This window comes from Drosophila willistoni (genome assembly GCF_018902025.1).
Source record: "Drosophila willistoni isolate 14030-0811.24 chromosome XR unlocalized genomic scaffold, UCI_dwil_1.1 Seg143, whole genome shotgun sequence".
Classification (NCBI taxonomy): Eukaryota; Metazoa; Arthropoda; class Insecta; order Diptera; family Drosophilidae; genus Drosophila; species Drosophila willistoni.
Window position 1 is genome coordinate 2629041 of NW_025814056.1, and position 23740 is coordinate 2652780.

General features: G+C 36.5%; 4 protein-coding genes and 1 long non-coding RNA gene across 6 annotated transcripts; 1 reads left to right on the forward strand and 4 right to left on the reverse strand.

Annotated features, from left to right (window-relative positions):
* Positions 1-2773: 2773 nt before the first annotated feature.
* Positions 2774-3486, reverse strand: LOC6646450. Its single transcript, XM_002069118.4, has one exon. It carries the CDS (start codon positions 3332-3334, stop codon positions 3119-3121), a length of 216 nt encoding a protein of 71 aa, XP_002069154.1. The 5' UTR covers positions 3335-3486; the 3' UTR covers positions 2774-3118.
* A 3965-nt stretch (positions 3487-7451) lies between these two features.
* LOC6646451 lies at positions 7452-9448 on the reverse strand. Its single transcript, XM_002069119.4, has 4 exons — positions 9177-9448; positions 8256-8366; positions 7755-8189; positions 7452-7701 (listed from the first exon to the last, which is right to left on the reverse strand). Exons 1-4 carry the CDS (start codon positions 9360-9362, stop codon positions 7549-7551), a joined length of 885 nt encoding a protein of 294 aa, XP_002069155.2. The 5' UTR covers positions 9363-9448; the 3' UTR covers positions 7452-7548.
* A 1858-nt stretch (positions 9449-11306) lies between these two features.
* On the forward strand, positions 11307-12502 carry LOC124460635. Its single transcript, XR_006954588.1, has 3 exons — positions 11307-11750; positions 12046-12178; positions 12294-12502. It is a non-coding gene; the product is annotated as an uncharacterized LOC124460635 (long non-coding RNA).
* Positions 12503-13944: 1442 nt separating this feature from the next.
* On the reverse strand, positions 13945-22093 carry LOC6646452 (vitamin K-dependent gamma-carboxylase). 2 transcript variants are annotated; one of them, XM_002069120.3, is made up of 4 exons: positions 21877-22093; positions 15610-16252; positions 15193-15545; positions 13945-15127 (listed from the first exon to the last, which is right to left on the reverse strand). In XM_002069120.3, the coding sequence occupies exons 2-4, from the start codon at positions 16245-16247 to the stop codon at positions 14022-14024; spliced, it is 2097 nt and encodes a 698-aa protein (XP_002069156.2). In that variant the 5' UTR covers positions 16248-16252; positions 21877-22093; the 3' UTR covers positions 13945-14021. The 2 variants fall into 2 exon arrangements, with proteins under 2 accessions (XP_002069156.2, XP_023033859.2); XM_023178091.2 differs by having other exon boundaries at positions 21769-22093.
* LOC6646453 lies at positions 18017-20037 on the reverse strand. Its single transcript, XM_002069121.4, has 2 exons — positions 19738-20037; positions 18017-19673 (listed from the first exon to the last, which is right to left on the reverse strand). Exon 2 carries the CDS (start codon positions 19058-19060, stop codon positions 18389-18391), a length of 672 nt encoding a protein of 223 aa, XP_002069157.1. The 5' UTR covers positions 19061-19673; positions 19738-20037; the 3' UTR covers positions 18017-18388.
* Positions 22094-23740: the final 1647 nt, after the last annotated feature.

Genomic DNA, 23740 nt, shown 5'->3' on the forward strand with positions numbered 1-23740 from the left:
GAGCCTTCCTTCTGTTAGATTCTGCAGCAATCTCCCATATTTGAATCCCAAATTTCCAATTGGAAGCTACTAAGAGCAACTTGTTTTTCCCATTCATTAATCACTTTAACTTTGACATTTTCATCTGGCATATATTGACACGAATTTCTATCCATAGTTTTTAAAAAAGATGCTCTTAATGACGCCAAAAGTCAAAACATTTCAAGGTTTTTCATTCGATTGAGAACATTTGGAGATGAGAACATAACAGTTTCATGTCGTTTGTAGTCATAAAATTTATAAATTAAAAAAATTACATATTTACAAAAGTTATTTTAAATCCTACTCTACGTGACACTTTTTCAGACGTAATAATTTGCTTATTTCAATGTTTGCATAGCCAATCAATAATATGATTCAGTTTGATTGTTGTCGATCATGCCATGCCGTTCACTGATGTCATACAATGACGCATTCCCCATTTCCCCACATACCCCCATTTCCTCATTTCCATTGACTACGACGTATTTGGTCTAGTTGAAAAAAAAACAAAACACGTTTTATTTAGTGACCTAGTATTAGTCTAGTACATATAATACAAATAGTCTAGAACATGGAAATAAATTTGGACTATTTTGGCCAAGCCTACCCTAACAACCCAAATAAGAGTACATACATACATTGCGTATACGTTATTTAAGAGTAATGTTGCGGCATCTACTTACCTTTTCTTTTAAGTTAATGGTACGGCCAAAGCCGGATAAAGCCGGATAGAAAATCATTCCTTTTATGCTACTTTAGTGTATTATACATCACATGGGGCGCAACCAAATTACATAGTTATGGTCTACAAACGTCAAACACTTTGGTTAACCCTTTTTTCGTTTTTGGACTTTTTCAGTCGGCCGGAATCGTACAATCGTACAAATGTATAGTTCTAAGTTTAAATAGCTTTTCTAAAAACAGCTTAAAACCAAAAGGCGAGGCTATAGCCGTCAATGTAATCAAAAAAGTCTAATGATCTCGCGAAAGAACAGCCTATAATCTTAGCCTGGAGCAATGCGGCGCGTGTAGCATGCTATTTTATGGTCTGTTTATATGAGAGCTATATAATATAGTAATCCGACTTCGATCAGATTTATCATAGTCATTAATAGGTAAATGAAACTGACAAATATTAGTTTTTATAACATCGCGTGAAAAATAACAAAGTTATTGATAAAAGTCACTGCTTTCGACTTGATCAAATTTGGCACAGTCGTTTGTAGCTAAAATAAATTGATAAATAATAATGACAAAAGCTTAGAAAATAGCGATGTTATTTAGAAAGTAATTGTTCGTGACTTTGACGTGTGTATGGGTGCTAGATAATATAGCTGTCTGATCCGGCTAAATCCGAGACATACAACACGTGCAATATATAGAATGCAAAATTATAGCTCTGTAGTTTTTAAACTCTAAGAGAAATTCCCGTAGATCCAGGCGGAAATGGTTATAAGAACTCGCCTCATCAAGAATATATATACTTTATATAGTCGGAGATGCTTCCTTCTATGCGTCTCACACTCCTGACCAAAATTAATATCTCCTTTTTGCATATATGTAAGTGGGCTGAATACCATTACACTTAACCTAAGACTAAAATTCCCTTTTCATCAGCTTGAATAATTTTGCAGGACGTTTTAACTAGCTTTACTCGAAAGGTAACTAGAGGTGAGTAAATACCAAATGGTATATAAATGTTGACTTTGAAACAATTATCTAGCAGAGCATCGAAGGAATACAGGTAAAATATTTACATTAGGGTGTCTCTTGAATATTTTAAGCATTTTTATGCTTCAATCACTAAAAAGTTAATTTATTCACCTATTAAAATACAGTCTAAGCAAAATTTACTTTGAAAAATACTGAAAATTCTTTTGCTAAATTTTAACCGATTGTTTATTAAATTCAATTTTAAGTTGGAATGTTTGTCATCATATACAAATCATCATTGTCATCATTGTCAAATCATATACATAGGCAGGCCCGGACTGGGACCCTGAGGGCCCACCGGGAATTCAAGTTGAAGGGCCCCCCTTTTACATCAAGGATGATCGCTTATGTGAATAAAACAAAAACGACTTCTTACAAACAAACAAACAATTTTATTTGCCTATCTTTTTTCAACAATGCACTTCTACGTAAGGCGTAATTTTACTAGATTTTAAATCATGAAACAGTCAAAAGTTTTTGAAGTAAATTGCTCTGTAAGTAAAAAGCTTTAATAATGCGTTCATTTTCAATTTGATTCAAGTTTTGTTTTTGAACTGCCATAAGCAAGAAAGTTTCCAAAATTTTGAAAACAATGTCTAAAGTTCCAGTAGCTTACAGGGCTTCTGTCCCCAGCGTCCATCAGTTTATTACGTTTAAAAAATGATTCGTACTGAGAACCTCGTTTGAAGGGCCCCTAGTGGCTAAAAAGTTCTACTCTACTACATGCAATTTCATCAAAAAGGGCCCCGTACCTTGAGGGCACACCGGGCATTTGCCCGGTTGCGCGGGACAGTCCGGGCCTGTACATAGGTATACTATTTTACATCAATAGTGAGTATATATATATGTATACATGCATATATATATCTTGACTTGTGTCAAGCCCACTTGACGTATTTGTTCTTAGGTCAAAAAAATGCTCTGAGAGTTGACCCTCTGAGTTCTCCATCTAAAAGTATCAATACTTGACTTTAACCTGCAATAAACCGAACAAAAATAAAGTAAAACTTTAATTGTTTTTTTTGATTACAAACTAGCATTGCATTTTTTTTCGTTTTATTTTGTTCTTTTCTTCGCATTTGATCATCAAGGTACATAAAGAGCCACGCGCCGCTCTACTTTACTTTACATCGATTTTTAAGTGTTTGTCATTCGGTTTTCTTTCTTCGTTTTCCACACACAGCTTGTGCGTGTGTGTGTGTATGAAATACTAATATACAATAAATAGATACTCAAAAAAAAAAATAAAAAAAGGAACGCAAAAAAAAAAAGAAATTAACTAGAAACCAAACATTAAGAATAGGAACTATTTAAGGGATACAAATATATATATATATATAGCACCATATAGACTGTAACTTATGCTATTAATCGAATATCCTTTCTACTCCTTGCCAATGAAACTCCGATTATAGTTCTGCATTCTGACATTTTGTGGTGTCTTCTGATTGCGATCAAATTCGCAGAATTTGTTGGTCTTCATCATGCGGGGATTGGGGCCAGCTGAGGTGCGCCAGTAGACGGTCTGGACGGCATTCCTGCCAGCGATATAGCGGGATGTTGAGCTAATCAAATGATTCACTTTATTGGCTGCAGACATTTTGGTTTCCGGAGTATTTTTTGGTTTTGTTTTTTGGGTATATATATCACAGTTATTGGTTGATTTTTCTTTGGTTGCTGCTGTTTGTCCTATTCCCAGTTCAGTTGGTTCATTGACGCGTTTGGCTTGCTTTACGTACAGATGATTTCTGTGTGTCTAGACCAGGGCAAGTTCCAGTATTTATAGCTCGGACTCGGACTGACATCGGTTTTCGTGTAGGCTCTTATCATGCCGCTGTTGTTGGTATTGTTGCTGGTGTTGATGTTTAGATTTCGTATTCGTGTTTTGTGTGTTTGGAATTATTATCGTGCAAGTAGTTAAAGGCTTATCAGCTACTCTGATGATGATTATATAGCGGCGCACAGAGACTAATTATGATGATGATGATGTTGGCTGGTAATGATGGTGATGATGATGATGTTGATGTTAATGGCTCCCCTTTATAGTACTTGTAAATTGATTAGTTTATGGCAATTGCATGCATTTTGCGACGCATTTGAATTGAAGGTTTTCTTTTCTATCTTTTCTTTTAGAGTGTCTCTCTGTGTGTGTGCGTCTCTGTTTTTTTGTGTAATATTTTATTTGTTTTCCTTATGGCTCAAAGTCCAAGCGATTTTTTGTAAAAATAATGTGAATATTTTTGTATATTAAAAACTCGTGCATATATTTTATAATCCAAATGACGTCAATCCGCTCATCTGATTGACACATTTAGGATGAAATGAATTGAGCAGAGTCATCTTTAGCCTAGGCAAAGCTCAAGATTTAAGATTATAAATCCTGTTCACATGTCTGCCCCACAGATTATGTCATCTATCTCACATTCTCTAGTTCGCACTCACTCACTCACTGCCTCTTGCGCTCCATCATCTCGTTAGATATACTATATACAAAAGTCTTGAGGCCTGCATACGCCTTGGCTTTTGTAACTAGACAATCATGAGCTCCATACGTGTGCCCAGTCCGGGTTTTCTCTTATCAACATTTTATATTTTCCCTTCCAGCCCCTCGATTGCGGCAGTTGCTTAGTCAACTTTCAAAACAAAACAAAACAAAACGTTAACCAAACCAACGCCGCCCACCGCCTTCATTTCCCCCTTGACTACACATTGACTGCAATCAGGCTATAAATGTGTAAAACTCGTGTGCGAAAGCGAATAAAATGCCATTTAATAAACAATAACAATACTGATGATCACACTTCAAGTTCAAGGGTGCCGCAGCCCTGCCCAACATCACACACTCGCCCACATCATCCAATGGGGGGTGAATTGACCCTCCAATTGTGGTCATCTTATCAGTCCACGTTGTCTAGTAGTGCTCGAAATGGGGCTATAAGGCTATGGGGCTATGGCCTATGGCTATGCAATTTATTGCGTCAACAGCTGTTGAAAAATTAATCATTGGAATGTTTTCGTTACCAGAAATTTTCCACATTCTATATTTTTGGTTTCATTTTTTGCCATTTTTTTCCTGTAGGTGGATTTCCTGCAATGTGTGAACTCATTATGCCCTACCATTCAGGCATATTTACTTAGTTGTTCAGCCTAGAATTTTAATCCAAAGGATCATTTGTTTTGTGATAGTTTAAAAAATCAAATTTTTTATAAATTTTACAAATTCTCCTTGAATTTGGATGTAAGAAAACGCAAAGTGTCTTTGGTGTATTTAATTTCTTGTTTATTTTTTCAATCTTTTTTCCGACAATACATTGAAGAGTATTGAAACGTCGTTGCACCTAAAATGCAATCAGTTTCTCAAGTATATTTTTATATTGTAGGCCTCCGACCATAGAGAAGTCAATTTGTTTTTGCTTTTACGATACGAGACTAGGCAATATTGTTTGTTGTTCTTTTTCTTGCTTTTTTTTTAGGTTGCCTGATAAGGAACTACGCGAACAGGCGTCTATTGTGTGCCCATTTCTTAAGCACTTTCTTTTAGACAAGAAAAAAAACAACAACCAAGACGCACAACAAAATAAGCAACAAAAACGAATCAAAACAAAATAAAACACCAATCGCCAGACTTTTGCACTTTAACTTGGGATCGGCCTGCTGAAAATCGCGTGAATACATTTTTTTCCTCTTCATTTTTTTTTTGCTTTGGCGATTGCAATGGAAAAATTTATGATTGCTTGAATATGAGGGATTTTGAGTGGTCTCTAGTGGGGGCATTAGAAGATTTATGACCAAATATAGCAGAAGTTAGCCAAATTGAATGGGTGAGTGGGTGGGTGGGACATCATCAAGAGGTCATCTGGTGCAGCAGAAAGAGAAGTTGGAAATTAGTTTAGTGATTGATAGGACAAGAATAGGTGGGTAATATGATAACAAGTTATTCCTGCATTAGCAATAGCAGAACATATTGATTAAGCTAAATAAAGACACTGAAAATCTAAGGAGAAACGAGTGACCTATAAATGTTTTGATACAGCGTACCAAGTGTAGTAGAAAATTTAAATTAAAGCAACACTTAAATACATACAAATATGTTAGTAGAAGTCCCATTGTTAAAGTGGCCATGGAACTAAGTACTTCATTTGTTGCATCTCTCTCGAAAAAGGCAAAACATGCAGAGCAAAACAAAATAAAGTCATAAATGATGGCACGATTAGAACTAATGCTAACTCTACCCGTTGCCAGGCGCTGATAAGATGCGCGTGTCCCATGTCTAGCTAGCTTGGTTTTTGTTTCTTTTCTTTCTCAATTTCATGTTTTTTTTTGTTTTTTTTTTGGGGTAACCTGCTGATAATGTAAAGTTTTTGCTATTGTTGGAATCATCATCATCATCGTTACCTATATCGCAGTACTCGACGGGGTTTCGTGTGGAGATTGTGGCTGGCATTGGCTATGGTTGTGGGCTACAGCGGCGGCATTGAACAAAGTCAGTGTGTCAACATGGCGTATGAGAATTAAATGAGAATATTTGCTCTTGCCTACTTTTAGGGATAATAAATCGTTACGGCATTTTAAATGTTAAATTAGGTTTAATACTCCGAGAATCGGTCTGAAATATATATCTATGCAATACACATATATGTATATTCTTTATTAGAATAAATTTAATGTGTTGACATCAAACTAATTTAGCGATTTGACTCAGGCAACTTTTAAACGATTTCTTAATTATGTTTTCAATCATTTCAAACTATAAAAATTACGAAACTACTTGTAAAAACAATAAAAAATTCTGGAAACGCAAAACACTTTAAATGAAATTCAACTCAACAAAGTTATTCTCTTTTACTCACCGAATATATATTATATTTTTTCTTTGAGATATCACTGAATGCATTTGATTCACATAAAATACTAGTCAAGGTCAATCCAGTGAAAAGTTGATTAAATCGATTATTACATTAAATGCGCACCAAGTAACAAATGACTTTGTTGCACTGCAACTAATCTGCCCCATTTGCGCTTTGAGTCACTGGATTACTCTATTTCTGGATAAGCAGCGCCCTGCTATTAATTTTTGATATTGCTTTAATCCGAAAAGGACTTCCTGTAGCTTAGTATTTTTTCCATCAACTGAAATGAGCTCTTCACGAACTTAAACAAATTGATTGAACTTTGTCAGATAAACCATAAGTCCCAAGTAATTTTTTCATGAAAAATGCAATAAATTGTTTGTTTTAATTGTTTTATTTATTTTGCATTAAAGGAGATGAAAAAAAAAACAAAAAAAAAGCGGAGAATAGTTGTTTTTCGATCTCATAATTACATGACTAACTTAATGAAGAAAACTTTCCTTGTTAATAGGCCTTATCTGGTTAGATTTCGTAAATTGAATTAAAAGCACATTTAACGCCTACAACTAACAGAGACCAACCAAAATAAACCGTCCTAATGCCCAGTCTCCGGTTATGTGTTCTAAACTAATTGACTTTAATTGACAAGACAACAGCAATTAAAAGTGAAAGCAAACAATGTGAACCGAATTAACTGTCGGTTAGTTTGGTTAGTTTCTGAGGGTAGGAAGAAGTTTCACTGGAAGGGGCGGGGGAGGAAGTGTGGTGAGGTGAGGTGAGGAGGGAGGAATGTTAACTGCAAATGCAGTCATTTCCATATTCAATCTGCTCATTCCGAATGCTTAAGTAATTAAAACAGTTTATCAATTAATATACATAATATGGCTGGACTGTTTCGATATAATTAAATCAATCTTCTTCTGCTGACTCTGCCTGCCTGTCTATCGGACTCTGACTCTGTCTCTTATCCGTAGAGACGCAAGAGAAGTAACAAGAGTGAGGCAAATACAGTAATGAGACCACCAGCTCCAAGCTTAGAGCAGCTATTGCACACCTTGCGTATGGTTTCCGTATATAGGCCACGGCGTGAAAGTAAATTCCGAATGCTGCGTATCTCCTAAAGAAAGTGAGGTTTAATGAGGATCACTCGATCGATCGATTCCTACTTACATCTGCCGTCAGACCCAAACGATTGCGGGACAAGACCACTGTGTAAATGGAGCTCTTAACATCGCTGCCACAGAATGTCAATACCAAATGATCATTGACCGCCTTAACCACTTGAACGGTGCCACTGAATTGTGTATACGAGTTGTGGAGAATCAAACTGCCACGCTGATCTCCAATATTTGACCATTGACCGGGTGTTCCGGCCGTATAATTGAATGTGTATTCGACATTTTTGTCACGTTCACTCCAAACCAAATGCAAATAACGCTGCGGATGGATATGTTCATCGCGTCTCAGGTAATCATCAGTGTCCACATATTGTGGTGTGGTCGATGTGGGTCTGTAGTTGTTTTGGTTGGGATTATAAGCGGGATAACTGGGATTATAGTCTCGATTGTTATAGCCGCGATTGCTGGATGCCGATCTGCCGTTCACCTAAAGTAATAATGGATCTATTTAATGCTTCCATTCATTAATTTAGTTTATCCAATTTCTTCTTACCTCATCGGTGACATCGGACAAATAGATAATCACACACGAGTCGACCTCATAGACACCGGGAAAGTCTTGGGTATGCACAATGACCTCGCTTCCATACCAGAGGCCCATTATCTAAATGATAAATACAAGTACATGGTGGCCATTAGTCGGTTCACTCGAATTCAAACACACAACATGACGAGAATGAGGGTCACTTGTGTGATTTGCATGCGACGCTGAGTACGCTGAGTATTGCTGACTATTTGCTGCGCTGTGCGTTCAATTAAATGCCCACAATGAGGCATGACAACGCGCGCGCCCTGTCTGCCCAGAGGAGAATGGGAGGAGAACCGATTGCGCTGGGCTGGAGTAGGGTTATCCAGCATTGACATTGGGAGCGCCTTTTGGCGCAAAGGGTTAATTAGAACAAATCAGCCTTAATTGCATTAGGCAGCGATGAATTATTCAAATTACCCTATGAATCGTTTACAGCTACATATAACTGAATACAACAACTTGTAACGTAAATATTTGTATAAATGTATGTACATACATATATGTATGTACATATGTATGTATGTCTGTACATACTAGTATATATTATTTTCGTTTTCCCTTACTACATAACGATCTGGAATAATTTTTAATTGACAAGAATTTGCATTGCACACAAATCTCCATGTTGAAGAATGAAAATAATTGTGTAGCAGCCCATGCAGTCAATATAGGATTATGACATGTAAATGGCTAATACAAACTTCATTTATAAATAATTTGCCAGCCTTCATTAGGTCTTAACAATTATTTTGTTATTATATTTGTGTACCGTGTTTGTGTTGATAATCTCTGTGACATTTCATTTGCACTAATCGTATCTGACCTTTCTCTTTCTCTCTCTCTTTCTCTTTGGGTCACTTGTCTTTGGTATTATCTCTGTCTTACCTGATTTAAGTCAACCGAATTCTGTGGATTTATATTCATGCAACGCAGGGCCGTATTAATCCTTTCCGTACTGGCTCCAGCGTCAATGCCATATTGTTGCAGATTATTTCCGGCTATTTGAGACCAACAGCAAATGCTAAAGATCCAAAAGACAGCATTCAATTTAATGGACAACATGTTTCTCATCTCTTATTGTTAAGGATCCCGTTGCCGTTGCCGATGCCGATAAAACTTTAAATGATGGCAGACCGATCTACACTTGTTGAAATCCGGCAATCAACTACATTTCAAAAACTAGAATTGAGAGCTCAGCATAATCGCGCTCATTCGAGAGAGAGAGAGAGATAGAGATAAAGACAGAGATGACAGATGACGTGAGGGCGTTCCCTGCACTTTTTCGCTCAATGAAACGCGAAATGAAATGCCCGGCGAAAGAGAGACGAACCAGAACCAAACCAAACAAAACAAAACATCCACATACGACAGAGAACGCGTCGAGACTCAAGTCCGATATTGAAGTCCGGTAAATGGTTATATATTAATTAAGTTAATTGTAGACGCCCTTCATGCCGATCATCCCCAACGACGTAGTGTACTTGCAACGCCCGCACAACTCGTAAGCCCTCTAGATTCCCCACCAATATCATTCGGTTGCCCCTTTCGGTGTGATCTTCTTTGCTCCGTGTCAATTGAGTAAGTGTGTGTGTGTGTGTGTGTGTGTGTGTGCGTGTCTGCGTGTGACCGTCAATTAGGCTGAAATATATGTTATACATTTGTATATAAGTCCATAATAATACTTATTGAGCGACGGCTTAGGAAATCGCATTACCCATTTGTTTCTTGTAGTCCTCAGAGCAGATCTTCAAGAATCGAGAATCTTTAACGCCCAAAAACCTAATAAATTTGATAATTAAAGCAATAATAAAGATTGATTTTAAAGATTAACCTTTAACAGAGCATTGACTGTTCACTATCTTGTGATGTTCCATACATAGTATATAGTAAATCGAACCAAATTTAAGGCTCGCTGAGCAACTTTATCTCAGTTGAAAGTTGGGAAAGAAGGGGAATGAGTGAGATGAGATGAGTCAAACTTGGCTGACTTGTGAATTAAATCATTGTCGTTCCTCTTGTTATTGTTGTGCCATGTTTTATTAGCATTGATTATGCTTTATTTTTATATACATACAAACGTATATCCATTAGTGACAACGAACTTAACACAAAATGTTATTCCGGTGTTCGGTTATACGCATTTTTTACAAATGTCAAATAATAACCATTTTTTCATTTTCTTTATTAAATTTTTTTTGCTATTAACTGATACAACAAATTTAAAATTTAACCATTTATTTTGTTATACATATCTTTATGTTAATTATTCTCTTAATATTTGAATTGTTATTGATATTTTTTAAATCAAATCAAAATACATGTAGTTTATTTTGAAAAAGCGTTACCATTTGCCTTCGCCGCTAAAATCTATTAACATTTATCTTTCAGTTCTGAGCAACAACAAAATTCAGTTTCTATCCAACACTCGCCTGACTCTAATAATGGGAGCTGGAGCTAAATACTTGGAACCAACTCAATTCTCATTTCACTATCGATCGTAGCCAAATATTGGTATCTAATACTGGGAACGAACTTGACAGCATAACTATTAATATCATTAATATTTATATCATTAACATTATATTTTATATTCTTAAATATTTCTGTGACAGTCTCTATTGATTCGCATCAAACACGAACTTTAAACATTTATTGAGGAAATTTCAACTGTAGAAACTATAAAACACCAGGCAAACAGAATTACTTAGTAGGCGGCTACTTTAAAACTCATTTAAAATGTGTAACGTATTTTTGGACATTTGAATTTTTGAACTTAGCGGACAGTTGATTTTTAAATTTAACGGATGATGAAAATTGCTAAGGTGCTCGTATGCTTGAGTGAGCGAAATACTAAGATATGCTTATAAAAAGCATGTAAACAACATTTTTAAAAATACGCAAATGCATTAGTTATTAGAAATTAGAAATATTAAATTAGAAATATTTGTCTTACTGGTGTATGGTATACCTAAGTCGGCGAGACGACTTACTTCATTTTTAAAAAATTCATTTTATTCACCATAAAAGTACATACATTTTTTTTGCTCATTAGATTAAAAATAACAAGTTCAAAAAGCAGAAAAGTTCTCATAACTCAGTCATTTGAAGAATAATATGGATATCCTGTGTGGCATGATGGAAGTCCTTGTCGCCATGTCCTGGAATGTCCTTCCAAATGTTGAGAAATGTCCTGCATCCTTGGAGGAACCCAACTTTTTTTAAGCCAATCGATAAAGATCATCAAGGACATCCTAGGAAACCATGTCCTAACGTTCTGTAGTAGGATTTTCGGATTCTAAAGCTAACAAAAGAAATTATGAATTTTTTCTGGAGGCCATATCTGCACAGGAAGTTTATTGATTTCGACAAGACATCCTTTTCTGGATCCTTTAGAACTATTGATCTGGATTCAACGATTTTCAATATTGCTCCAAAAATATTGCCGCAATTTTTGTACGGGTGAGAAAAATGGCAAAATATCGCAAAAAAACATAAATGTCTTTATAACTCAGTCATTTGGAGTAAGACAAGGATGTTTTTTTGTCAGATTGTAAAATTTTAATCAGCCGCCTACTAAGATATTTTACTGACATGGTATTTTATATTTTCTTCAGTGTAAATTTCATCTTAAAAGTTCAAATCTCGCCGCCCGCTATTTATTTTAAAAAACCGCCTGTCAGTTAAATTCAAAAATTCAAATGTCCAGAAATACGTTACACACTTTTAATAAATTTTAAACCATCCTCCTTCTAAGCAATTTTGTTGGCCTGGTGTTTTATAGTTTCTACAGTTCAAAAATTCGCCGTAAAGAGTAGAATTTTCGTCATCCGTTAAATTTAAAAAATCACCTGCTCCATAAATTCCAAAATTCAAATGTCCAGAATTACGTAAGTATTTTTGAAAAAAAAAAAATTACAACCAGCCACATACTAAGAACGTCTCTTTGCCTGGTATTTCATATGTTTTTCCATTCTAATTTTGTCGTTCTATTACATAAAAAAGTCCTGGTCGAGGAGGATTCAAAAAGGCGGCCATCGAAGTCAGTTAATGTCCTGCATAGATATGAGATTAAGAAATCTCGTGGGAAATCTCAGGACCTGGAGATCTCAGTCGGATATACAAGGACGTCCGTTCAGTTATATATAAGAAGTCAGTGTTTATAATTTTTATTAATTTTATAATTAAGCTAAGACACAGTTGTGTTATTACAATGTAAACTTTAATAAAATGGTGAAACAAATATTTAAAATTTCGAAAACCAAATGTATGTCTATTAAATTGTTTTAACATGCCATATGCTATCTCGCTCACTCTACAAACACACTAGCACTCTAGCGCCGCCACTAGCCAACGGCCAATTCTGCCCTTATGGATCGCGTAGCAAAATACGTTCGTACGTATATTTTGTATGTTTCTAGTCCGATTTTAATCAAATTTGGTAGTTTGATAGAGATAGATAAGATTTATTAGTCTGCCAAATTTGATCGCGATGGTCAAAAAATTGCAAGAGCCAATCGGTTTTTTCTAAATTATGGAGGCGGAAGTGGGCGTGGCAACATATTAAAATACATGTATTCTGCGCGCATACTAAGCCAATATACATACTAAATTTGGTGACTTTAGCTTTGTTAGTTTTCGAGAAAATCTGTTTTGTTTAATTTTCGGGGGCGGAAATGGGCGTGGCAAAATTTTGAAATAGTCAATGTCTGCGCGTCTATTAAGCTAGCTTACATACCAAATTTAATGTCGGTAGCTTTCATAGTTTTTAAGAAAATCAGAGTTATGTAAATTCCGGGGGCGGAACGGGGCGTGGCGAAAAGTTGGAACAAGTTTTTTTTGCGCGCTAACTAAACAAGTATATAACCCAAATTTGATGTCTCTATCTGCCATACTTTTTAAGAAAAACAGTTTTATGTAAATTCCGGGGGCGGAAGGGGGCGTGGAAAAAATTTGAAACAAACTCGATAAGCGTACATACTACACGAGACTGCATACCAAATTTGGTGGCTCTAGCTCTTATAGTCTCCGAGATCTAGGTGTTCATACGGACGGACGGACGGACGGACAGACGGACATGGCTAGATCGACTCGGGTTTTGATCCTGATCAAGAATATATATACTTTGTGGGGTCGGAGATGCTTCCTTCTGCCTGTTACACACATTTTGGCGACTTTAATATACCATTTCACCCTATGGGTGTATGGTATAAAAATTTTTTAATTTAGTTTTAGCTGAAATTAAGAATCGGGAGTGTCACAGAAACATATACTGAGCAAATTGCGTTGCATTTGATTAATCCCCTGCTCAAATGTATGATGCCTACTATATATGTATGTATGTACGTATTCTCGCCCGATTTTATATGTTTTTTCCAGTGCATATTTTGCCTTTAAAAGTATTCAAATTCTGCTGTACGACAAAAAGAAATGCTTTTCTGGTGATGATCCACATGGATTATCAGATCTTATATTCATCTTGGTTTTTTTTTAAGGACACTGCAAAACCTGCTCATGACTAATTATTTCCCTCCTCCATACTGAAGAGTTTTGTAATTTGTAAATATATGTAGCTACATACATATATTTGTAGGCACCACAAAATCAAAGTATGTATATAAATGTAATTTAATTTCCCAGAGTAAAAGAATGCCTGCCTGTGGCATAATATAGTACATTTATTATCAGTTTTATCACCAACGCAAGTATTTTGGAGCGTTATTTGCTTGCGCACTATTCTACATCTCGAATGGCCAAGGGAATGGGCACACCATACAGAAGATAGAGCACACAATTGCCGAGATGTATCAGAAAGTTTTGATAGTTGGTAACGCGCTGTTGGAATTCATCCCACAGGGGCAGCAGGGGACGGCTTTTGGAGGTCCCATCATCACCATAGTCATTGCTGTGCTCCAGCATTGTTTTATTCACAAAAGTATATAGATACGATGCCGGCTTGTGTCCGATAGTGGTTACATAGTGGGTGGTATTACTTTCTAGAGCTATGCTCTTGCCAGCGGTGAGGAAGAAGGCCTCTGACTCCTTCTCGCTCTTGTAGCGCACATTCCCTTCGAGTATGGTCAGCGTGCAGTTGTTAAGATCGGGTGAAATGAAATTGCTCAACATGAGGCCCGGGAAGTCGGCTACAAATATTACGTCCGAATAGTTATTCCATGCCAGCACCTCAGTGGTGATGGTCCTAAGTTTCGGTCGCATATGATTCAATTCGGTCAGCAACGGCAATGACCAGGGAGTCGGCTCAAATGGCGACCATGGAGCCTTTAGTAGATCCACGCGTGGATCGAAAGTTCGTTGCTGAAATCGGCCATTCATTGAGCACCATATATCAAAGAAAATGGATATGTTTTGACCAATCAATGGACTTGAACTATGATGTTTGGCCATATCTGTTTGTATATTCCTCTCAATGCATTTTGCATATTGCACTGCCATGTCCGCATATTTTGTCCAGCGATCATATTCGGTAAACGCATACGGATTGAGATTGTGCACCCGCTGATTGTCATTGTCCACCACCTTGATGGATGTGAGTACAGTGTCGTATGAGTGCATCATCATGTCCCATGAGTAACCATAGAGTCCGTTTGTCCAATTGTTATATCCCTTGGTGATGAAATGCGAGTATGGCAAAAATAATTGCAGACCACAGTAGCCACAAATGATTACAGTGCGCAGCTTGGCCAGAAGCCGTGGTTTTTTGCACGATGTTGGTACTTCAACAGAGGCATGTTTGGCTATCGGCCTCCCTAACATTTTGCGAGGCCAGTCAAAGCCAAAGAATAATGGCACCTCAGCCAGACACACCCATGGAAACATGCCTACAAAGAAAACAATATATGATTCTAGGTTAAAAACCTTTGAAGATTATTATGCCAATGCTTACCAATGTGAAACAAACGCGAATTCATTAGATGAAAACTGATCATGAATGGTGTAACCAGCAGACGCGTCTTCTCCACAGTCATGAAGAAGGCTATCGAGAGATCAAAGAATGCCGTAAACCAATGGACTATTAACAAATCAATAAGCTCCGCATCCAACACCTGACGAAATGGAGCAAATACCCAATGCTGGCTTAGATTACTCATCGCATAACCGGAAAGCCATTCCGGGGAGAATTTCTTCAGACCCGCATATGCATACAATAGGAAGAATTGAAATTTGATAAGGAAATAGTTCCAATAAGGTACCAACTGTCCCTGTCCGGAATGAGGACTTAGCAATCTATCCAGAGAACTGCAAATGGAATGTGTTTTTTAGAAGAATAAAATAACATACTGTAAAACCATGATGAACCCACCAATAACTCTCAGCCCGGGTAAAAAGCAATAGCAGTCCAACAAGTCCAAATAGATAGCTGTGATTATTCCATGTGGGTTTGTCCAGCAGAAATATATACCAATAGGGCACTATAAAGCACAGGCAACTGAGCCGAAAGCGATATCCCAACAATATGCCCCATGCTCCGAGCCACATGCATAAATAGACACAGCCCATCAACGGATAGGCCAAGGCACTTATACTATTAAACAGCGGGAAATGGCAATGCTGTGGTTCACCATATCGTACATCCAATTGACCACCACCACGCTCCTCGGCTATGTCAATGAGCATGGCAGCGCCATAGAGCATTCGAAAGACTCCCAAAGCGGATCCATCAACTGGACGCTGCAGCCAATTGGTGAAATTGTCCAAATTGCTAAAGTTACTTAACTCATACCCGGAGCACAACCTAAAAAAGTGACCAGCTGCAGTGGGGCTTGAAGCTGGAGTTGGATGTGCAGTTGATGCAGTTGTTGCCGTAACTGCAACTGTGTCTGGAGGAACATTTTTTGGACTGGCATTGTCTATGACATTATCTGTTGATTTTGATTCCTGCTCGAGACTTGATGGTAACTTTGGCGTTTTAGTTAGTTGCTTCCGTTTTGAGTTGGCCATTGTTTCTGTTCATTTTGAATAATATTTGAAAATGGTTGATTAAAACGGATCAATGCACTCTTTAGTTTTTTTATTTTTTTTTTGTTTTTTAAAGATTTATTGAAAAAATCGACATAAATACAGGCATGCATATTGTTGTTGTATACTAAATATATATAATATATATATATATATATGTGTGTGTGTGTGTGTGTGTTTGTGTATATGTTTTTGCATAAATATCTACCGTTCTGCTTTATTATTCTTTCTCTTGAGTGTGTGTCTGTGTGTGTGTTATCTTTATAATGAATGCAGCAAGTTCGCTCAATTCGATAATTTCACGTATTGCCACTAAAATTATTCCTGTGTGTCTGGGTTGTATATGTGTGAGTGTGTGTGTGTGTTTGTGTGGGGAGCGAAACAAGATTCGCGTAAAAAAAATATATTAAGTTTGAAATATATATTTATATATAGATTCATTTCTACACTGCTCTGGAGTGCTTTCTCTTTCTTATTGCAACAAATTTGCCCAGCTTCGTTTACGAATTCTCGTTTGAAAATCAACCCAAAAACAATCCATGTGTGAGGACATTATTTGGGACTTATTTTGTATACACCACCACTATTGGTTCATTTTCGATAATATATATTATACCCTTGCAGGAGAATGGTGAGTGGGACGTGCACACACACACATAAAGTGCACAAATATTTGAAATCAGTAAGCAATGCGGCAATCTGCTTTATATAATATCATATCATTTGATAGCAATACAACCCCAAAAGCTGTACGTTTTCAGCACTTTCATTTGATAATTGTCCCAGAAGAAACGTCTTAACGAATTGAAAGTGCCAAGTGAAAAGCGAATAATTTATTTGCCTTAGAAATGATTGGGCTTATAAATTTCTTAATAGTATTCCATCTCGGAGAGAGCTTTCAGAGATGAATTCTTGGAGGTTTTATGATTGACAACGAAACTGCAAGGATATATAAACTTCGGAGCACCGAATTTATTTTGGAAATACGCAAATACATAAACATCATATTATACCATTCTGCTTGAATTCGAATAATACAATAAGTAAGTTTCCATTCGACAATTAGTTGACAAAAATTTCTAAACATTTTTTTTCATTTTTCGTATTTTGTTTTCTTCTTTGGAACAAGCTTTGAAAATGCATCAAACTACATAGTACAATATATACGAATACAATATTTTTGCTGAAATAGTTTGAATATATATATATATTTTTTTTTGTTTTTTTTTTCTTTTGGTTTTGCTACATAGTAAGTATTTACGGTTAAGTACTTGGATCTTGGTTTTTGTTTTTTTTTTTTGGTTTTTATTTTTGCTTGTCATATTTCGTATATCTATAAATACATATAGAATACTTGAATTTCGAGAAGCGGTTTGAGGGAGGTGTGGGTTAGGGGTTGTGGGAAGGGGAAAGAATTTGGTATACAAAATCTTTTGAAGTTTACAATATTTAAATGTTTTTGGGAAAATGGATTTTTTCTCTATTGTTTTTAATCTTCAGTGCCAAACAATGCACATTGTAAATGAATATATTTATCCAATACTTATAATCGAGTTAGTCATCATTTTGGAGTAGCATCTTGATTTTATTTTGCATTTAAGTACAAGACAATATTTCAATGTCCAATAGATTTAGATATATGTATTTGCTTTGCTTTTCGGGCTTGCATTTAAAATTCTGTTCTTTCGGTTCTTTTGGTTTTTGGTTTTGTTTGGTTTGTTCTTTTTACTCAACGCTAAAATATATTAAAATGCATTTTTATATTTTAATTCAATTCATAATTTATGATTTTGTCTGTATGGTGAGCTTTGCGAAAGTTTTTGACAAAGTTTTCAAGTGTAAAAGAAAAACAAAAAACAAAAAAAAACTGCATACAATGGGAGCACACACTACATATGTAACATCATTATTATCACCCCCGCAATGTGCATGATATCCAACCGGCAAGCCACCCTCTATCTTTGGCGCTCTCTCTTTTTAGTTCTCTAACTCTCTCTCTCGCTCTTTCTCTGTGTATTCTTTCTGGTGGTCTCCTGTGCAGCTGCGCCGTCTCTCTGTTTGTGGATTCTCGCTGAGTCTGCTCACTGTTTCACCCTCTCACTGCTTGCCGGCTCTCTCTCCCTTTATATGCGATTCTGATTCAGCTGAGAACGGGGTGTAAAGGGACTAACCATAACACCACTGGGCCAAATTGCCTCATTGAAGAGCTCATTGAAACGATAATCCGGAATGGATATCTTAAATTTGCAGTAAGACAACTGCGATAGATTGGCATCATTCTTCACCAGCTTGGTGCATTTGACTAGATTCTTATTGATCTTTAGCTCCTCGGCCAAATGATCGATAACATCCTCCTCGCTAGTGTTGGTGGCAAATTTGCCCACCTGAACCCAACGTCCGTAGTCGCAGACAACCTGCAATCGATCCGAATTGCAATTGTTGCCCACCACAATCAGGTTATTCTGCTGTGGATGCTTTTTCCCGTCCAGATTGTTAGCCGGCTGATTGCCAAACTGGAAATATTGCTGATACATACGTCCCTGTATCTGATTGACGCCGTTGCACACCTTGTTCACCTTCTCCTCGATGCGGGCCAGTGCCTTGGGCGATTGATTTTTGCACTCATCACAGTTGAATGAAATCATTGGATTCTTTTGGATTACATCGTAGACGGCATCGTCAATGTTGACGCACGTGCGGTGGTATTTCTTACGGCAGTCATCCGAATTGCATATTATGAATCCAGCCTCTTTCGAGTTGATTTGTTTCTTGCATTTGGGACAATTTTCGGCCATCTTGATTTGGTGTGGCTGTTGTTGTCGTTGTTGTTGTTGTTGTTGTTGTTGTTGTTGTTGTTGGCTGGTTAGCTAGTTAGTCAGTTGTTTCCCAGACGTAAACGTATGTATGCGTTTGTGTGTGTTTTTTATTGTATGTATTCGTGCAAACGGGGGTGTTGGGGAGGCGGGGCTCCTTTTTTGTGTGTGGAAGGAGAACGTCGAGAACGGAAAAGCACACGCACACACAGGCACACACGTAGGCCAAAGTGGATACACACAGCGCGCTCCACAACACACAGCTCCAAACAATATAAAATAACAGTAACTTTGTATTGGTGCACACAGGAGGCACCCCAAGAGAGCGGAGAACAACTCTGTTGAAATATGAGCAAAAAGTCGGTGGTTCTGTCTGGCTCTGTTTCGTTGTGTCTCTGTTTGTGTATGTTTGTTGGTGTATTGGTGTATTGGTGAGTGTGTGTGTGTGTGTGCGGTGTGCGTGAGAAGTTTGCTAAAACTGGAATTGATGGAGAAGAAACGCGACTGAGGACTGCAACCGAACGCTTCGAAGTTTTCAAGTCAACTGATTTTGGTCACCAGACGCAATCAACCCTTGTGAAAGCTGCGATTGCAACTAAGAGAGAGAAAGAGAGACCTCTTTAGGGTTGTTTCATTACTCGTTACACGTTACACATTACTCGTTATTCGCTGCTGCTGCTGCTCTTATTGATGTCGCTGTTATTATTAACCACTATTTTTTGCCATATGAGCACCGCTCCAGTTTTCGTCCAGTTCTTCTCGTTCTTATCGATAAAAGCACAAAATTTAGCAACCAAATTCAATTGTTTCGACCTTGACATGAGCAAACTACAACTCAAAGAACATTGTTGGCCAAAAAGTATAAAAATATATATGCTTCAATTTAGACAATTTTAACTTAACGATGACCGATGTGTCCTTAGGTTACATTGAATTGTGAGTTTGTTGCCAGTAGTTGAATTTACAATCAAATGAAACAAAATGAATGGCATGCCTGATCTTTATAGCCCATATAAATATATTCAAATTTTCAAATGTGGGTTGTATCTTTGCTGTCTATGTATATTAGATTTTCACATGCAATATATAGGCTCTAAAAATTTCATTATGTTTTTTTAATCACATAACGTTGTCTTTAAGATCAGCTTTTCAATTGGGCCAACTTCCTAAACTGTTTCTTTCGATCAATTAATTTCTTCTACATATGAATCGTTTTATATAAACTATTAATACCAATATTGCATTTCTACAAAACATTGATGGCAAATATCTGTTATTGTTTATGTTATCAAAATCTTGATAGTAACTTAATATCAGAATCCTTATCTATTGAACATTTATTAAGCGTATTTATTTAATTAAATTAAATTCAATTATTCAATGTATTTCTTAAATTTTAATTTTAAATAGAAACGTTTCCACTTTTGTATTATCGCAAAATATGTATATTAATTTTAGTGTGCAACGCATAGAATGAAGCATCTCCGACCATATAAAGTGTATATATTCTTGATCAGCACGACGCGACGAGTTCACATAGCCATGTCCGTCCGTTCGACCGCAAACTCCTCCTAGACCGTAAAAGCTACAGTGTTGACATTTATTTGCATGTAGGCTTGTATATAGTGCACAGGTTGTATATCTTGGATTCTGCCAGATGGGACCAATATATTATATAGCTCCCATACAAACGACAAAGTCACAAACAGTGGCTTTTCTCAATAACTTCGTTATTTTCTGAGCCATTGTCGTGAAAATAAATATTTATGAATTTATATGACTTACAAACGACTGTGCCAAATTTGATCAAGATCGGGTGACTATATCATATAGCTCCCATAGGACCGATCGGTCGAAAACAGTGACTTTGGTCAATAACTTCGTTAGTTTTGAAGCAATTGCCATAAAAATTTATATTTCTCAGTTTAGGATAACTATTAATGACTGTGCCAAATTTGATAAGTATCGGGCGACTATATCATATAGCTCCCTTAGGATCAATCGGTGGTGAACTGTGACTTTGATCAATAACTTCGTTATTTCCTAAGCCGTTCTTTTGCAAACATTAGACCTTTTAGGTAAAAGGTTTTTCCACTTTGATGGCTATAAGTAAAGAAAGAGTTACCAAAAAAGTTGCAAGGGTATACAAACTTTGACGCGGTCAAAGTTAGCACCGGATCATTTCTACAAGTCAAGCGTATTCTGCATTTTTCTGCATTGAAACATCATCGCAAGTTTCTGTTAACTGACTATTCCAGAGTGACACTTTTAAAATTTCGAAATATTATATCTTTTAGATTTTTTGTAAGGCAAACTAATAAAGAGCAACACCTCGAGAGAACAAGTTTTCAAATTCCCAGCTCAAAGACCAATAAATCCAAATGTTTTGAAATTGAAGCCCAATTGTCTTGATTGCATGTTCGTAGAATGGAGTAGAATATTTTCTATCCATCTATTTTCTATAAATAGCTCTTAAAATACACTATACTAACTTGTATCCCATTGATATAGATTCTTTCATCTATGTATGTATATGGCTAGCCATGTGTCTTGTTAACTAAATAGTTAAAGATATATTTGAGCATCAATTTAATATATAAATAGGTACATATATATACTATTTACACACTTAAATACTTAACTTTAATTAGATATCAATGAAAAAATATTTAAAATTTTGTATCACCCACCTGTGTGTGTGTGTCTGTGTGCGTGTAGATGTGTATAGCCGCAAATTGTTTATTTTGTTTTTTTATTTACTTTACTTGTTTGTTTGGAATTTGTTGTTTGATGCTTACTTCTTCTATGGGGAATCTGTCGGAGAAACGGAAAGGAACAGGGCTAGGCCACGCGAGCGGAGCAACACGGTCCACCAACTAAGCCTGTGCGCAGAAGTTCCGCTTTATTTATACCTAATGCCAGTGGCAATCTCATTCTCAGTCTCAGTTCCAGTGCCCAATGCTCAATACCTTTTGGCCTTTTTGGGAGGCTATTGAGATGGAGATGAAATTTGCAATGTTACTTGGCAAGGGCCTTGGGGAGGCTGTGGAAGGTGTTTTGGGTTGGTTGGTGGTTGATATCTGCGCATGTCCTTGGCTACAATGGTGTTAATAATAATAAAAATAACCTATGAAAATGCTAAAAAAAAAAATGCAAATATCTTTTTACAGGTGCAGCTGTTTTTGTTTGCTCTACGTCCTCTCCCTCCCTCGTCCCAATAAAACAAAAATGAGGCTAAAGGATGGCTGCTTCATTAAGTGGCAAAACTTAGAGAATTGGGCGGGGGAAGTGAAAGCAGAGGCGTTCCTTGTTAGGATTTGTGTGTGCCGGTGAGATAGTGCTACGCCTTTTCTTGTCGCCTGCATTGTCAATAGATTTTAATCAGATGCGGCAAGTCTGAGTAAACAAGCAACGTCGCCGTTGCCACCTTCGTTTGTGTGCTCCCATCCTGATCCTAATGCGGACACTGCTTTAAATAGGTTGAGAGTAAGCGCCACAGACAAGGGGCGTCTTGTGGCAATTGTTATTTATGCATGCACCCACGTAGAATTGCAAAAGGTGACGGTAAAGTGCGTAATTTAGTTAGCAAAACTTCGTCCTGTCATGCCTTTTATGTGTGTACATTTGGTCGGAAATAAAATTATAACGCCAAGTTGTATGCTATGGTTTTTTTCTTTTACCTTTTTGGCCATCTATTTTTAGGCCCTGCCAGTCTATGGCAACATAGAAACGCTTTTTCACTTAATTTGATAGTTACACGAAAATCCGTGTGTGTGTGTGTGTGTGTGTGTGTGTGTGTGTGTATGTAAGAATATGGGTGATGGTGGTAAGAGGTGGGGACTGATCTGCCCTCGACACATAAAAGCTATTTATCTTGATTGTCTTGTTAATATATGTACGAAGAGCTTAATGAAGATTTTTATTAACACTAATTGAACTAGAACAGCAAATGCAATTTGAAACCATTTGTGGTAATTGATGCCAAATGTTTTTAGAAGTGGTAAGCGGATCTAGGATTACGGATGTGAATCGGATATGTGGAGCAAGAAAAAAAGTCGAAATGAAAAAGCAGTTTTCGACAGGATTATTGAGAATCATTATCAAGAATAAATCCAAATTATCCAAAAAATTTTGCCTAAAAGTATGCAACAAATTCATAAATTGTATAGTTTTGAGCAAATTGGGATACAATAAAAATCGAAATTCTACTTTGGTCCTACTAATGGGCTTGCAATTTTAGCTTTCTTTCATTTAAATTGAAGTTTACGCGAAAAAAAATATAACTGGCCCAAAGTGCGATGGCGAAAGCCTTTCGAAAACAAAAGTTGTAGACACAATTAGATAATGTTTTTTCGGTTTTTGTTTTTTTTTTTTTTATTTTTTTTTTTTGGTATATTTATTTAAATAATTATGTATTTTCTGGGTGCTATTAATCATTAAATTAATTAGTATTATTATTGTTTATATAAGGTTCATGTCCATATACCTATACATATCTGCACATATATATATGTATACATATACATATGTATATATATATATATAGGTATATATATATATATGTACATATATATATATATAATTATTTAAGTATCATTTTGGCTTACAGTTTTGCCTTGCCTGCCTTTTGGGTATATGTAAAACATTTTTTGTTTTCCCACT